This window comes from Paralichthys olivaceus, chromosome 15 (assembly GCF_024713975.1).
Source record: "Paralichthys olivaceus isolate ysfri-2021 chromosome 15, ASM2471397v2, whole genome shotgun sequence".
Taxonomy (NCBI): Eukaryota; Metazoa; Chordata; class Actinopteri; order Pleuronectiformes; family Paralichthyidae; genus Paralichthys; species Paralichthys olivaceus.
In genome coordinates this window covers 10,518,518-10,533,501 of record NC_091107.1, presented here as the reverse complement: position 1 = coordinate 10,533,501, position 14,984 = coordinate 10,518,518, and the positions used below count along the sequence as shown (strand labels likewise).

The 14,984-nt window shown below is 39.5% G+C and overlaps 1 protein-coding gene across 2 annotated transcripts in view; it reads right to left on the bottom strand.

Moving 5' to 3' along the window:
* Positions 1 to 14,984, bottom strand: part of jade2 (jade family PHD finger 2) — a 157,952-nt gene that overhangs the window by 63,431 nt on the left and 79,537 nt on the right. For both annotated transcript variants that reach the window (XM_069510390.1, XM_020085390.2), the window contains exons 5-7: positions 7,932 to 8,077; positions 3,969 to 4,180; positions 1,985 to 2,152 (exon numbers count right to left, since the gene is read on the bottom strand). In XM_069510390.1, the coding sequence (XP_069366491.1) occupies positions 1,985 to 2,152; positions 3,969 to 4,180; positions 7,932 to 8,077 (526 nt within the window). The remainder of the gene's footprint in view (positions 1 to 1,984; positions 2,153 to 3,968; positions 4,181 to 7,931; positions 8,078 to 14,984) is intronic.

Below are 14,984 nucleotides of genomic sequence, written 5' to 3'. Positions count from 1 at the left end.
GTGTAGTTAAATATAAAATTGAATTTCATGAATTTCGATATTTTGCTGAAGAAAAAACCCAACTAAGTTGAATTAATGTGGAAGGACTCATTATTACATACATTAATATTCATTGGTTTGTATGTGTGTGATCTTAAAGATATAGTTTTTGTCCAAATATTGCTCCACAAAACCGGGCAGCCAAATACCAACAAAATCTGCTCCCATGCTTTTCCATATATTGAACACAAGGTGACAGAGTCCATACATGAAACAGAATTACAGACACAAAAACAGAAATTGTGTAAAAACGTGGCACAACTGTCACTGACCACATACTTCTATGTGTCAGATTTGTTAGCATAGTTGTCAAGCAATATGTCCACTAGAGGGCAGCGCAGAGTCAGGAGTTTCTGACAACAACAAAGATGGTGACAGCGGGGAAGGTTGTGATAATGTACCTCTTAAGAATGAGGCAAAATTGGCCACGTTGTAAACGGCGGTTGTACAACTTAATGGCAACGTTGCCATTGTTGACGTCTCCGCTTCACGTCTTATGGTTGTTTAGCTTGAACTATTGGCGACGCTGCCCCCTAGGATTTCTGGTGGTATGTCTCTTTTTTGTCTATTCCGTCAGTATCCCTGAGTTTTCATAAGATGTGCACAAAGATGGACGAAGTTTGGACAAAAGGCTCCATTGAGAGTTTAAGACTTGACACAGACTTCTTACTACCTCTAACCTACCTGTACATTTTAGAAAACAACACAACACCAGTTGGCAAATAATGTAAAATGCAGTATTAAGACACATAGAAACCTTAAATCCTCCCCAGTTATTTTCTTTGTACACCATGTCAATACTGATGCTTAATTCAATGTGGTGATTACACATTGATCTGACAATCCTGAGTGGAAACACACTGTCTTGTTATAAATGCTGTTGACTTTCCATTGACTCTTTAACTCAGCACAAATGTTTTCCATCAACCCTCAAAGGAAAAGTGCATGAATCCATTACATGCACAAAGCACAACACAGTTTATTTACTCTCATGTTTACATGCTTACAGGATGTTTGCCAAGCTAAGTATTCATCCATCGATGAAGCCGCAATCTTTGTCATCATGGCGGAGATCTGCCCTGCTGTGATATTCCTGCTACATCCTCAATAAGTAGAGATTTTTATTCTCTCTTTAGCCCCATAAAGATCTAAGAAAAGATTCAGGTCTTCAGAGAATCATGAGGGCAGAGTTGCGGCACGTTTCTGTCTTGAAAATGGTGGGAAAGAAAACTGCCCCTGAAAGAGTGTGTGCACAGCGAGGCTAAGCATATTCAGAGATGGATGTAGTTTTGTTTGAGGAAGAGAAAAAGGTAAAGTGAAGTAGAAGTCAAAATAAGCAGAGTGTGTGTGTGTGTGTGTGTGTATATCTCAGGTCCTTTCAGATGGTTTTGTTTTCCAAGAGTGAATTGTTTACATACATGTTTTTACACACACAGAGCACCTTTTTTTTTTTTTTTTTGCCATGACATGTTTATGTATTTGCTGACTCACCGGCCACTGAGCGGATATGGGATGGATGGATTTTTGCAGCGATGACTGCAGCTGTTTGCACTCATGCAGATTAAACAACAGAGCCTTCTGCACCAACATTAAACAGTCATATTTTAGGGAGGAGGCAGAGATACAGATTTAGTTTCCATCAACAGTGGCATTAAGTGCTGCCATGAGTTGTCTTAATTCCCAAGTATGTGACTGAGAAACCGAGGTTCCTCTACAGCTGAATAATGACACTTTGAGCTACTGATGCTCCCACTGGCCCTGCTTCGATCGAAAGCTTCAACTTTGGCACCGACTATGGGAAATGTGCCTGAAAGGGAAACTGGAGCAGTGTATTCCTAAATAAATCCTAGAATGGATCATGAAACCAATGTTGATTACCAACTGATTGCACAAGATCATCCCCATTAGACTGTGTTTGGATCTCGTGTTTTCCCGTGGGTCTCACCTCAGGGATCCATAAGGCACAGCTGACGTGGACCCACTTGGTTCCACTGCGGGTGGGCTTGAGGGCCCCCCCTCTCTTGGGGCAGAGCAGACATTTGGGCTGGACACCCAGAGCGCAGGTCCGACACAGCCAGTTCCCCTGGGGTACCTTAAGGATGCCATAACATGCCTGGGATGGGAAGAGAGAGGCCGAGAGAGGAAGAGTTCATTGTTGCACTCTACACATACTGGCAGTCACATTTTATTTCCTTTGGTCGGAGCCAGACTTGCTGTTTCATAACTTTATGCTGTTGCTTCATAATAACATATTGACACGTGGAATTGATCTTCTGATGTAACCAATTGCAAGAATGCCAATAAGTGATTTTTTTTAAATGTCAAATTATTCCTTATACATAGTTTGTACAATAAGATATTGTCATAGCAAATACAGCTCAATATTATAAGCTGAATACACTCAATCTAAAATAGTGGTGATCATTCATGAAGGCAGTGATTCACTTCATTTCAGTACACTTGAAAATAAACTTGCAGTAATCAGACATTTACTTTAAATCCAATAGTGTCAATATTTACTGTGGTCTCCTGTTTTATTTAAGTTTTTTATTTGGTTAAAATTATGTTAGCAATATAAAGTGACTGAAATGAAAATCTGGAAGATCAAGAAATTAAATCCAGTCAAATTCACAATTGACACATGCAAAAACATCCTTCCTTGTTCCTGGTTCACTTTTGCCAAATCTTATCCTCTTGAAACTTTTCTTCCAACCAGAATGGCATAAACCTACGGAAGCGAGACGTTATCAAAACGCCTCTCGGTGTTGTTTTAAATAACGCAGCAGGTTATTGTATCATCTGCACTCAACCCATTTCCCCTTTCACTGATAATAACGTCCAGTCCCTCAGGATCAGAAACAGAGATGATTTTGTTGTCGGATATGATTTAATCCTAAAGTGTCTGAAAGTGCCTCTTCTGTGGCGAGTATGTCATTCTACAAGCTCCTTGTATTCAATCACGATTTCACAGAGGGAAGGACTTCACGTGTTTTACAGCTGAGGAGCTAGAACACACGATCAGATACAGGAACATAAAAAAGTTAAGCAGGGAAAAACCCAGACTGGTGTCATGGTGACAGGAGCACCGTCCTCATCAAACACCGTTAAAGCTTTTTATCGATCAAAGTATTGTATTTATCAAACACAGCACTTCAGTCAGTGAGGCTTGTTTTTTTTTCCTGCTAAAGGTTAAGGAGACCAAGAGGCAGCGCTGGGTGTGTGTTATCTACAAAGATAATAATGTTACTTAGTAGGAGCGACAATTAATCTCACTGCTCTTTACAATCTCATCCATAGTTACCTCTTCTTTCCACACTATAAAAAATTAACCGTGGTCAAGGGCTCCCTTAGTGTTTCTGAATTTGATAGATAAATGCATTTATGTGAAAAGAAACATGTTGACTCATAAAAAGACAGAATCCAATCTGTTTCAATACAGTCAGTAACTGGTCAACTAAAGAGCTACACAATAAGAACTATCTTTTAATCATGCGTTTGATGCTCTTAATAATTACTCAAACAAAACACATTTTCGGCAAACTTGAGACTTAGTCTATTTCTGCCTGATCACACTTAAAGGTGGGCTAGTGCCAATGTGACAGACAGAATGATTAACACTCTGTCACTGTAATAAACACAGCAGAGCTCCCTGAAGCCTCAGGTTGTCACAGGCACCATTTGTGAGATTGTTACTGTAAGTATTTTTCCTGTCGGTAACAAGTGAAGCTGTGGGAGGGAGAGAAAAGTCAGGTAATATAAAGCAGCTCTGGAGAAAACAGCTGAACCTCGTCTTTGACCTTGATTTTGTACTTTTATATTTATGATTTCAGCACTTTTAGCATTTCCTCTTAAAGTGAGACTCTTCTTCTATCAAAGTTTTTTTAAGAAACAGTAATAAAATACAGTAAGGACAAACGAATGCCTGATACCTGATGCACGCAGACATTGCACTTGTCGCAGAAGACCATCTCGTTGCCGTCCTCTCCCTCCGGCGAGCGGCAGACGTCGCACACCACGTCCTCGTCGTACTCGATGCCCAGCCCTTCCTCGGTTTCGATGGCCTGCTGCATTTTCTCCGCGCACGCGCTCTCTAGCTCCACCAGCACACACTCCATCGTCAGCTCGTCTAGCTCGGGTAAGGCTGGAGGGAAGTAGACAGGAAGTAGAAGCTGGTTATGTTTATTCGATAATTCCTTGAAAGTAATCTAGAAGAGTGAAAACAATCGTCCTGTCTCTGGTGAGGCTGGGATGAAGGAGGCTGATTCGAGGAGATGTTAAGTGGACTGATATTTATGAGTGTGTGCAATTTGGTGCAGATCCAAATAAAAATCTGGGTCTAGTGAATTGAAATGTGGTCCCATAAGGGATCTGTTGGGCCTTGGCTGAGGTATTGGCTGAGGTATCTGCTCTGAGTGCGATTGTAGTGGCTTGTGAGACGCACATTTTCTTCAGTGAGATTAATATTTGAGAAAATACTGAGCCTGTACAAAGGTTTTACAACGACGAGATTGAGTTCCAGGGTCAACACTCAGGTTTCTTTGACTTCTACTATCGACAAGAACAACAGTAATAGGAAGCTGCTCATAGGAAACTCTAAATTCCAGTTATTTTAGAAACACCCAAATTGGAACGCACACACGCTTTCCTTTGCATTTACACCTCACAAGGTCACTTTCTGTTTCTGTTGAGCCTGTTCAGGATGAAATGTGCTGAAAATTTACTGCAGCACGTGGGAGGATGTGGATTTTCAGTCGACGAAAATCAGATCCATGCTTCACGTTCCTCTTCCCTAAAGGTCCATTTGCTATCAAAGTCAAAAACGGTTATATTTGCTGTCGTGCCCTTCTTGCCCACAGCTCACTTCACCGTGCCAGTGTGCGTGTCGGCATTAGAATTAGAATTAGTATTCCTGCGCCGTCTGCATCTCAAAGTAATGCCACGCTGCAAGGCTGGTTAATAGTTGATGAAAAGTGATTTAACTGGCAAATGTGAAATTTCATACTTGTATAAAGAGAAAGAAAGTGAAGAACCAAGAATATGTTGTTATTATGTGCCTGAACCCTTCATAGAGCGATGAAGAAACTTCTGCTGTCCTGGATTCTGTCAATTATTATTTATAGATTTAGTTGAGGGTTTGTTTTTTGTAAGCGGAGCTGAGCATCCTGTGTGTCTGTTATTTATGCCCCTCCATTCCTTACTAACCAAACAGAAAAGCAAATAAAAAATGTATCCACTGATTCTTGAGCGTGTTATTGCCAACAACAACTTTGCGATTCCACACCTTGAAGTCTGAACCAGGCTTCATGTCTTTGTTTAACTGTTCACATTTGATCTTGTCAGTTTTCTGTTTGGAATTTAAGGAGCAGACTTTTGTGTGACATGTACAGTACGTCCTGTTGTCATCACCTCATGGGATGCATCTAAAGTTTGGAGATGGGCGTGTGTCTGATCTCAACATGTTCCGCAGGTAGTATTTCGTTGCCACTTTAATATGATTATGGTATTACTACGAGTTGCCAACTTCAGTTGCAGTTCTGAATGAACTTCCCCAGTGTTCAAAATGTACAAGCATTCCTGTGAGCTGCTTCAACTTCTTTTTCTTCCTCTATTGGTTCATGCCGCCTCCACTTTCTGCAATTAATGTGAAAGTCTGATTTATTATTTAGTTTGAGTTCTTTTGGTCCGTCGGTCTGGACCATGGTCTGAGGCACCTTTCTCAACCTTTGGTTTAACGTAATAGCATTATATTGGAAAAACATACATTTTGATATGAGAGTTAAAACCTGCTGCTGAGACTGAGCTTGTGAATTGTCCTGTTACTCTTGAACTTGCAACACGTTCATATCAGTGAAAAACTCAAAGAAACAAACTATGTGACTGTAGTTGTTTTGGAGTTAGAAGCTGCTTTGTGAAACCAGCAGAGAAAAGAAAAGCAGAGTTAGATATTAACCTGCTGTGACATTTACATTGGGAAGTGAATCACTCACAGGAGAGAGCGAAGCAACATTATTCACAGATAACGTGAGAGTGTGTGTGAAGTGTGTGTATGTGTGTATGTGTGTATGTAGTTCCTGTAGAGTAAACTGTGTGTACTTTCACATAATTTACTGTATATCTATCCTCTGTGTATTTCTTCATGTTAGTACTTGTGATGGTTGTGTGCACATGCAAATACAAGCTTAAAAGTGTGGGTGTATCCAGGTTCATGTCTGCACTTATCCATTTGAGTCTAAGGTAAGAGAGCATCTAACATTTTTTCTTGCTATTGTGTGTATATTGTGTGTTTATTATTTGATTCTACACAATGTCCATGCCTTCTGTGCCTTTGTGCACTTTTCTGATTTCATTTAACCATTTTTACTGAATGCGTCTAAATGCCTAATCAGCATTTCGTGTCACAGTAATGGACCAGTTTCTGTAAAAACTCTGTCTCCTCTAAGCTGAATATCTCAAAATCAAATTAATTTCACATTTAAATCCAACTGAAAAAAAAGTGTTCGGATAATTAAAGTTACAGCACATCTAGTATGAACACTCCCATTCTATCATGGGTCCAGAGCCTTACAGCTTCACCCTGCAGAAGCAGTCAACAATCTGTTGTTTGTTCGCTCTAGCACTAAAGGTTATGAGAAACAACCTGTGCGAGTGTGTGTGTGTGTGTGTGTGTGTGTGTGAGACTGATGTTTTAAGGGGCATGTGTCCCAGGAATAAGGCCTGAAACCCCAGCAGGGATTTATAAACACAATTACTTCGCTTTATCTGAGAGGAGCCGATCAGATATTGAATAAAGTGGTGGAGATGGGAGAGATGCTCAGGGTCGGCAGTTGTCACCATGGCAAAATAAGAGGCAAAGCGACGCAGAGGAGAGAGAAAGTATAGAAGGACAGCAACAGAGAAAGCAGATAGTTACAAATAAGGACATGATTGAGAAACAAGCGCAAGGACAAGGTAAGATGTGTTGGTGCAATACAAATATTCAAAGAATATTCAGAAGTGGGTTTTTTCTGTGACTGAGAGAATTTTAACAAAGGGCATATTGAATTAAGGTTTGAAAAAACAGCTCACAAACACATATAAGCTAAAACGAACCAATTGTAAAATAACACAGTCTCAAATACACATCATGTGTTGCTTTCATTCCTCTGGGAGCCTTTGATATAAAATGATGGTAATTGAGGTCACTTCATACGAACTTAATTCTTATCAACAATTTTTTTAACAAAGAAAAAATAAACTTTAGTTTCTTTAAGATAAAATATTTCTTCTCTCTTCTTAATACAGCATGTTTCTATTTTATACAAATGTTTATCCTTCAAGCACATGTAGTTCTGGAAACATGAAGTGGCCAAATCTTGAACACACTTAGATCAATCCCTTCAACATGTCTGATATTTTCATCTCGATCCATGCATTTGGGAAATAGGTGAAAAGATCCAATAAAGCCATATCTCAATGATCTGCCCCTTGATCCGCATCTGAACCAAGGTATGGTTTCTTCCGTGATGCAAACCGCATCTCTCCCCCTCCTCCGTACTAACTCTCTCTCTTCTCTCCCCTCTTTTCCACCTATCTCTTCTCCCCATTTGTCTCTGCTCACCCCAACCGGTCGAGGCAGATGACCGCCCACATTGAGCCTGGTTCTACACGTTTCTCCCTGCTAATGAGTTTTTTCTCTTCACAGTCGCCAAAGTGCTGCTCATTGTGGGAACTGTTGGGTTTCTCTATATTAATCAGATTTTAAGGTCTTGACCTTCTATGTAAAGTGCCTTGAGATAATGTATATTATGATTTGGCGCTATACAAATAAAATTGAATTGAATTGAATCTTTTGTGGGAAGTGAAATTATTTCTTTTAATTCTCAAAATCCTGCAGTAAGTCTATTTGCACTCACCCATCTGTCTGAACTCTTGGTTGACCAGCTCCAGCCAGGCGACGTCCAGATCGTCCAGGTCATAGCAGCTGTAGAGCTGAGTGGGAGGCGTCTGAGTGTCTCCATCCCCCTCCTGTCCGTCGCCACTTGTCGACTCCCGCGGCGACCTGCATCAAACACAGAGTTACAAACAGAAAGTTTCATCATGTGGTCTGGAAGCACAATATCAACACTTCATCTCGAGGGAGTCGTTGAAATGATGTTTAAATGTGAACCAAATATTTACCAATAAACCCCCCCCCTTTGTTTCAGTCTTTACGATAATTCACTCACTTTCAAATCCTTATATTATATAATTTCACATACACAATGATGGTCCCATTTTCCAAATGTGCATGCACTGCTCATGACAACAGAAATGACTGGGACTGAACCTCCTTATGTCAGGAGCTCTGTCTAACAGTCATGTCCTGACCTCAAGGTCCAGAGAGACTGAATCAAGCTCTGATGTGTGTCACACACAAAAAGAAAGAGAAAAAAAGAGAAGCTATCGAAACAATGACAAATCAAGTGGTTGTAGGCAGCAGTGAAAGGAAGTTCCTCCAGGCAGCGTCTGGTCTCTAGGGCCTCGAGCCTGAATGTCTCTCTATCAACAACAGCAGGAAACAGGGTCAGGAACCGTGCTCAACCCAAAGAGAGCCAATAAAGACTCACACACACACACACACACACACACACGTCTCTGACTTCGGAGGACTTTACAATGACTGAACCATAGTTACTACTTACCTAACTTAACCTTAACCTTAACCTAAAGCTACCCTAAACCTAACTTTAACCTAATCTTAGAACATGTCTTCACCTTGATGATTGATTTACTCTATGGGCAGAGCAATATCTGGACAACACACAAACACACGCTCTAACACAAAACACACTGCACATACTCACTCACTGACTCACACTCTCACACACACACACACACACCCCTATTATTCACACACTTGCCGGGTATACTCATGACCTTTGTGTGAAAAGGTGAGGCGCGTCAGTGATCACAACAACAACAAAATAATACAACCTTTCGCTCCCGTCTTCGCCGCCTCATTATCATAGCGCTCAGTTATTACCATCATCCTCAGTCACTCTCACATCAAGGAGCAGTGTGATCATCATCCTCCTCCTCCTCATTATCATTATCCTACCCATTATCATCACCACAACCGCTGTCATCATCACAACAGCTGCCACAGTTTAATTCAGTAATCTTCACTTACAGTGACATTTTACACGTGTTGTACACAAGCATCATTACAATGAAATTACCTAAACAATTAAATCAATTATTGTTATTAATAGACTGAATCAGATGCAGAATAAAACATAGATGCAAGAGTTTGTAACTGGGAGAATAAATCTAAATGAGTAAGGGAATTCTGCTACAATATAAAGATAATAAATAAGATAAAGATAATATAAAGGTTAATATGGGGAATTATCTAATTATACACAGATTATCTTCTCCATCCATCAGGTTCCTAAACTTCAAATATTGGAGATGAAGGGTGACATGTTAGCGGTTACTTCACTTGAGCAGTAGGTCTCAGGTTCGACTCCTGACCAGCCAGACCATTTACTGCATGTCATTCCTCTTTCCTATCACACTGTTTCCTGTCCCCTTTCACTGCCACCATCTAATAATGAAAAGGCCAAACATATACATACAAAAACATGGAGCTCGAAGTGAAAGAATAGATTTGAAAATGTGCTTTCATCACTCATTGATGCATCACTGCATCCCTTACTTTAATTTAGCTTTGTCTGACTGATAGGTAAAGCATGTCAATGCCGAACATTCACCTGCAAATGTGCACAACCATATCATCTGTGGTTTTCCTTTTTCTCTGCAGATGCTCTGCAAAAACCCAGGATCGTTCCATTTCCAGATCAATTAATGTCATCATCCTGCTAATCTGTGCATCAGTGATCAATAGCATTTTCACTGCTGGTACTGCATCCATTAGTCTAATAAAGACCACAGAGCTGATCCATTCCTGGCTGCAAACAGCCAATTTAGACTGTGTGGGATCATTTGATGCTAAAGTGTGATCATTAATAAATCTAAAAGTCTACAATATGTCTGTGACGATGACAATGAGGAAGAAAACTGAAACTGTTTTGGTATCAGGCTGATATCTGATACTGGACCAACAGGCCTGGCCATTCAACTGGAAGAGGAGAAATGAGAGAGACAAAGACACACAAAAACACACACACACACAAAGAAACACACACACACACACAAACAAACAGGGAGAGTAGGTTTCATACAGGAGACACTGGGCAGGTTGTTTCTATTATGTAATTTTAAGAGCAACCCAAGTATCTGGTTACATTGGAGGGTGGTGAGGCTGCTGATATTCTATAGTTTCGGCTTTTGTCAACAAATCCAAGCCCAAAACCAAAAGTGCAAAAGTGCATCTCGGCCTCTGTCTGTGTCCTCAGGCACTGACTGGAGTTCATAACTCTCTGAATTATGACTAATATATGATATTTAACTTGCAAAAAAAAGTTGTTTAAATAACACAAATTACAAAATAAAAAATAAATATAATAATAATATTTATAACAATTAGATGAAGGTTATTACAGGTTATATATAACCTGGTGCAAATTGATTACAAAGTCCTGATAGCGAGTGAGCTGTAAAATAAACTCAGCACAATGCTGTTGGATTTTATGATATTCTTTACTCTAGCTTTGTTTATTCTAATATGGAACTTTATTACATTTAGTTTGTTTGGCCCCCAGCTGTGACTGGCAGTATTTAATTGCTTTAGCAATGTTGAGATATATATTTGAGGCCAAAAACAAGATCATAAAAAAGCAGAGGAGCAGATAACATTTAAACACTGAGCAAAGAGTACGTGTGCCAAACTAAAAACCTTTCCAAACTAAAGTCTGAAGTCATCCATGTGTCAAATTGTGAAACACGTTATGTAAATGTTAATCCTGACATTCAGATCTGTGGTATAATATATCTCTCAGTCTCTGTGGTGATATCTGAGTAGAGGCAGAGGAGACGTAATAATGTCATAATAATGTCAAGTCATTCAATCTAACAGGACATGAGTCAGCGGGGGTCAAAGTACAATGTGTTCTTCCCAGTATGGTCAGTATCATGTATCTTATAAACACACACAGACACACACAGACACACACAGACACACACATACACACACAAAGACACACTGCGCTTACATAATGTCAGTAAACAAAACCATGTGCGAAAGGTGTCCCGTTGTCCTGGCTTTATCATGACAACAAAGACAAAGATGAAGTCTGTTGATACTGAGACAATCACAGTTTCACATGGAGCTGTAAATGTATGTATTGTCTTTTTATGGGTTTAAAATGAATCCATACAAATGCATATGAACATTTAAACAAAGTATGGATAACATAATATACTGTCATACTTGCCCAGTATTCGCTACATATCTTTTACTGAACACTTTCTATTCCTTTCCACTTGTCACACAAGCAGCAGATTCATAAATGGACAAGCCATTCATTTATAAATGCAGATAAATGTCCTTTATGTCTTGAGAAATATATTAGAACACATGGACTAAAAACAGGAACAAACCATCATAAAAACAGATGAGAAAAAAAATGATGAAATCCTTGAACCAAATCAAAGGTGATTAAATCTTCAATGTAGAAAAGCATTTAAAGAGCATTTTAAAGATTGGATTCCAAGTGAATCTTTTAAAAAAACATTACCAGGACATAGAATAAAATATTAATAATGAGGAAACATTTGAAATCACTTCTGTTTACATTTGAGAAGCTCTAATGAGGGAAGGAGCAGAGTGAGAATATTTAGCTGTTCCCTCCTAATATTCATAACAATGCAATCGACACATTGGCTTTGATCATACGTGTGCGTCCTGTGAAATATTTATGAGCAGAAACTACACTGTGGAGCTCAAATTCTTAAAAAACACAGAAAACCAAACACACCCCCCGAGTCAATTTCTCCTCCAGCACTGAGGCCCTGCAGCACAAGTGTCTTTGCTTTACTCCACTGGATGTGCCTCTAGGGAGCTGATAAGTGAGAACAGTTAAGTGCATCTTGTGGTGTAACCCGACTGAAAAGTATGTTATATGAGCTTGTGTGAGGACAAGTGATTTATCAGATTGTGTGCGTGCCTGCGTGCGTGCATGTGTTTGCGCGTGAAAGAAACTGATGAAACACATCAGTTAAATAACTGATGCTAATGATTTTTTGGCAAAAGAAGTGTCATTCTTACAATCGCTACAACTTTTAATTTAAGCAGAAACAACTGATTTAGTGTATAAACCATAAAGTGTACTTAGAGATAGCTCCACAAGCAAAAGCCAACATAATAAGCATTAAGTTGAAAAAAGACCCAACAACAAACAGGCAGCAGAAGCAGACAAAGAAAACAGCTTGATTTATAAAGTATTCATGCACGAAAATAATAGTAAACGCAAATAAAACTAAAATGGAGAGAAGATAAAAACTAATTGAAAGAATAGTAAGAGCCAACCAATAAGGTTAAGATGAGTCCACAAAACAAACCCTTTGGCAAAAAGAAATAAGTTAAAGACTCAGTCAAGGGTTAGTCAAAAGCCTGAGAGAAACATGTGGACTCCACAGAGGGAGAACCCCTTAATTGAGAGGTAAGCTGTTCCATAGCAACTTAAAAATTCCTAAGAATCTAGCTAATGTGTAAATTTTACTCTCCTCCTTTTCATAATATGCATTTATGCAAATATTAATCTCTTGTCGGGGAGGGATGGAGTGGATGGTGTTTACATAAGACATTTTCAGTGTGGGCAGAGTGACAGCGGCTGATCTCAGCTCTCAGTCTGACTCGCTGCCCACACAGGACACGTCGAGTTTAAACAGACTAAAAAACTGACAGATCGCTCATGAAGAGCTGGACGTCCTGATAAATCCAAATGGAAACATACATGGAGCTACACAGAGGTAGACAGAGAGAAATGCAAATGAGATGAGGAAAAACAAGGGATTACAGCAGGAAAAAGGAGAAACAGAGGGTGGGAGAAATGAAATGATCTAAAGGAAGAGAGAGATCGAAGAGACAGAGAATGAGCAGTGCTCTATAATACCATATGCTTAAAAGTTTGAAAGATTCCTACTAATGTTCACAATCCTTCATTTCCATTCCACATCCACCTTGATATTTGCCATCTGCCCATCTGAGAGCACACAACCTGAACAAGAGTTTCACATTTTCTTCTTACAGCTCACAGGAACACTCTTAATTAGCTACCAATGATGAAATATGTCACCAACAGCTTTCATATCATCCACAATTCTCTGCAAAAACGTCCCACACCTCCAAACACGCAAAGACTTGTTCATGATTTGAGTTATAAATAAAAGTGTTGCACAAGAAAGGTCAAGCTTTCGAAAAGCACTGGAGAAATTAATTCAGTTTTAGTGACAGAATATGAATCAAAAGGAGCCTCACCAAAAATCATCCTATACGTTCACTTTACAGACATATGTGTATCTGTGTAAGACTTTATTCTAAAGAATAACCAATGCAGAACAGATGTTTATATAGTATTTTATGTAATTTTCAAAATTCAAGATCAATGTATTTGGTTGTATCTGTGTTTTTAATGTTCAAATACATTTCCTTTTCGTTTGAGTTGGAACACGTCACTGAGGTACACAGAAACCCGTGTACTCACACACATCACAGCAGGTTGCTCATGGGAACCTTGCAGGTGGAAAATTGCAGACTTTTATATCCCAAAAGGAAAATCATTAAAGAATAAGGTGAAAGACGGACATGATACAAAAAATGTAGAGAAGGAGAAAGTATAAATTCAGGGAGAAAAAAACTGGAGGAGCGGGTAGTAAGTAACAAAGACATGGGGGAAAAGATATGAGGAAGTTTTTTCTTCCAGTTGATCAGTAATTTGATTCCTTCAATTATTTTCAATTCCTCAAATTTAACAATGAATGTAAAACGTTCTAATAAAGCTGCAGAGCCTATTATAACATGACCGGAGGCAGCAGACACATCAACAACAACTGAGGGGAAGTTTATTTACTCTACAAGTCTGAGGAAAAACTACATCACATGTAAAAAAGACCTGTGACGTTCAGTCTGTACACACGTACAGATAAGGGAGTTACTCTGAATACAAGATTAAACCACTTGTTCAGACACACCATTCCTGTCAGATGTGAACAATCACTTCCCTGTGTGTACATTCTGTGGTCTGTGTGTGTGTTTGAAATAATCTCTCATTCTTGAAATACCTCACTGTCACAGTGCGGCTGAGAAAACTGGCTGGTCCTTTTTCTTCCCTGTAATCCCTCTCTTTCTTCCCCTCTTTTTCACACCACACTCACTGTGTGTGTGTGTGTGTGTGTGTGTGAGACAGAGTAAGTGAGTTGTGCCAACAGCCCCTTATCCTTGGGCGACCCGTGCAAAATCCCCCCAACTCTAAAACACACTCCCATATCAGCATGCAGACTGGAGCAGGGGAACCAGGCGGGCGTCCAACAGGGCACAGGGTTACCCAGTGTACGGTGCTGAAGGATGTCTGAGTGTGAGGGGTTGAAAACAGGATTAACATTTTTAATGGTGCTGGACAATATTTCACTCCACACAGCAGCGAACAAACAACAACTGTCCCATTCAACTATGGATTCCACACTATCTGTTGTTGGGTTCTTTTGTCAGGAAGAAAACAAACTGTAGTAAAACAGTTTGGTAAAAACAAATGAGACGATTTACATATCAGGAATAGAGCTACATGATTTATTTCCTCCACTAAGGAGTTTCTGTCCATGTTTTTGTATCAGTTTATTAGCAGGATTACACAAAAACTATGGATTTCCATGAAACTTGCGCTGATCCGGACAAAGCTGTTCTTCCAGGATTTTTTTCTCTCTTTCTGATTCCAAATTTTCACTCTCATTTTAAATCTGTTTAAAAGGAAAAAACGTGTCTCTGTTGCTGATAAATACTTCTATATGGTCCCCAGGTTGTCATTTAA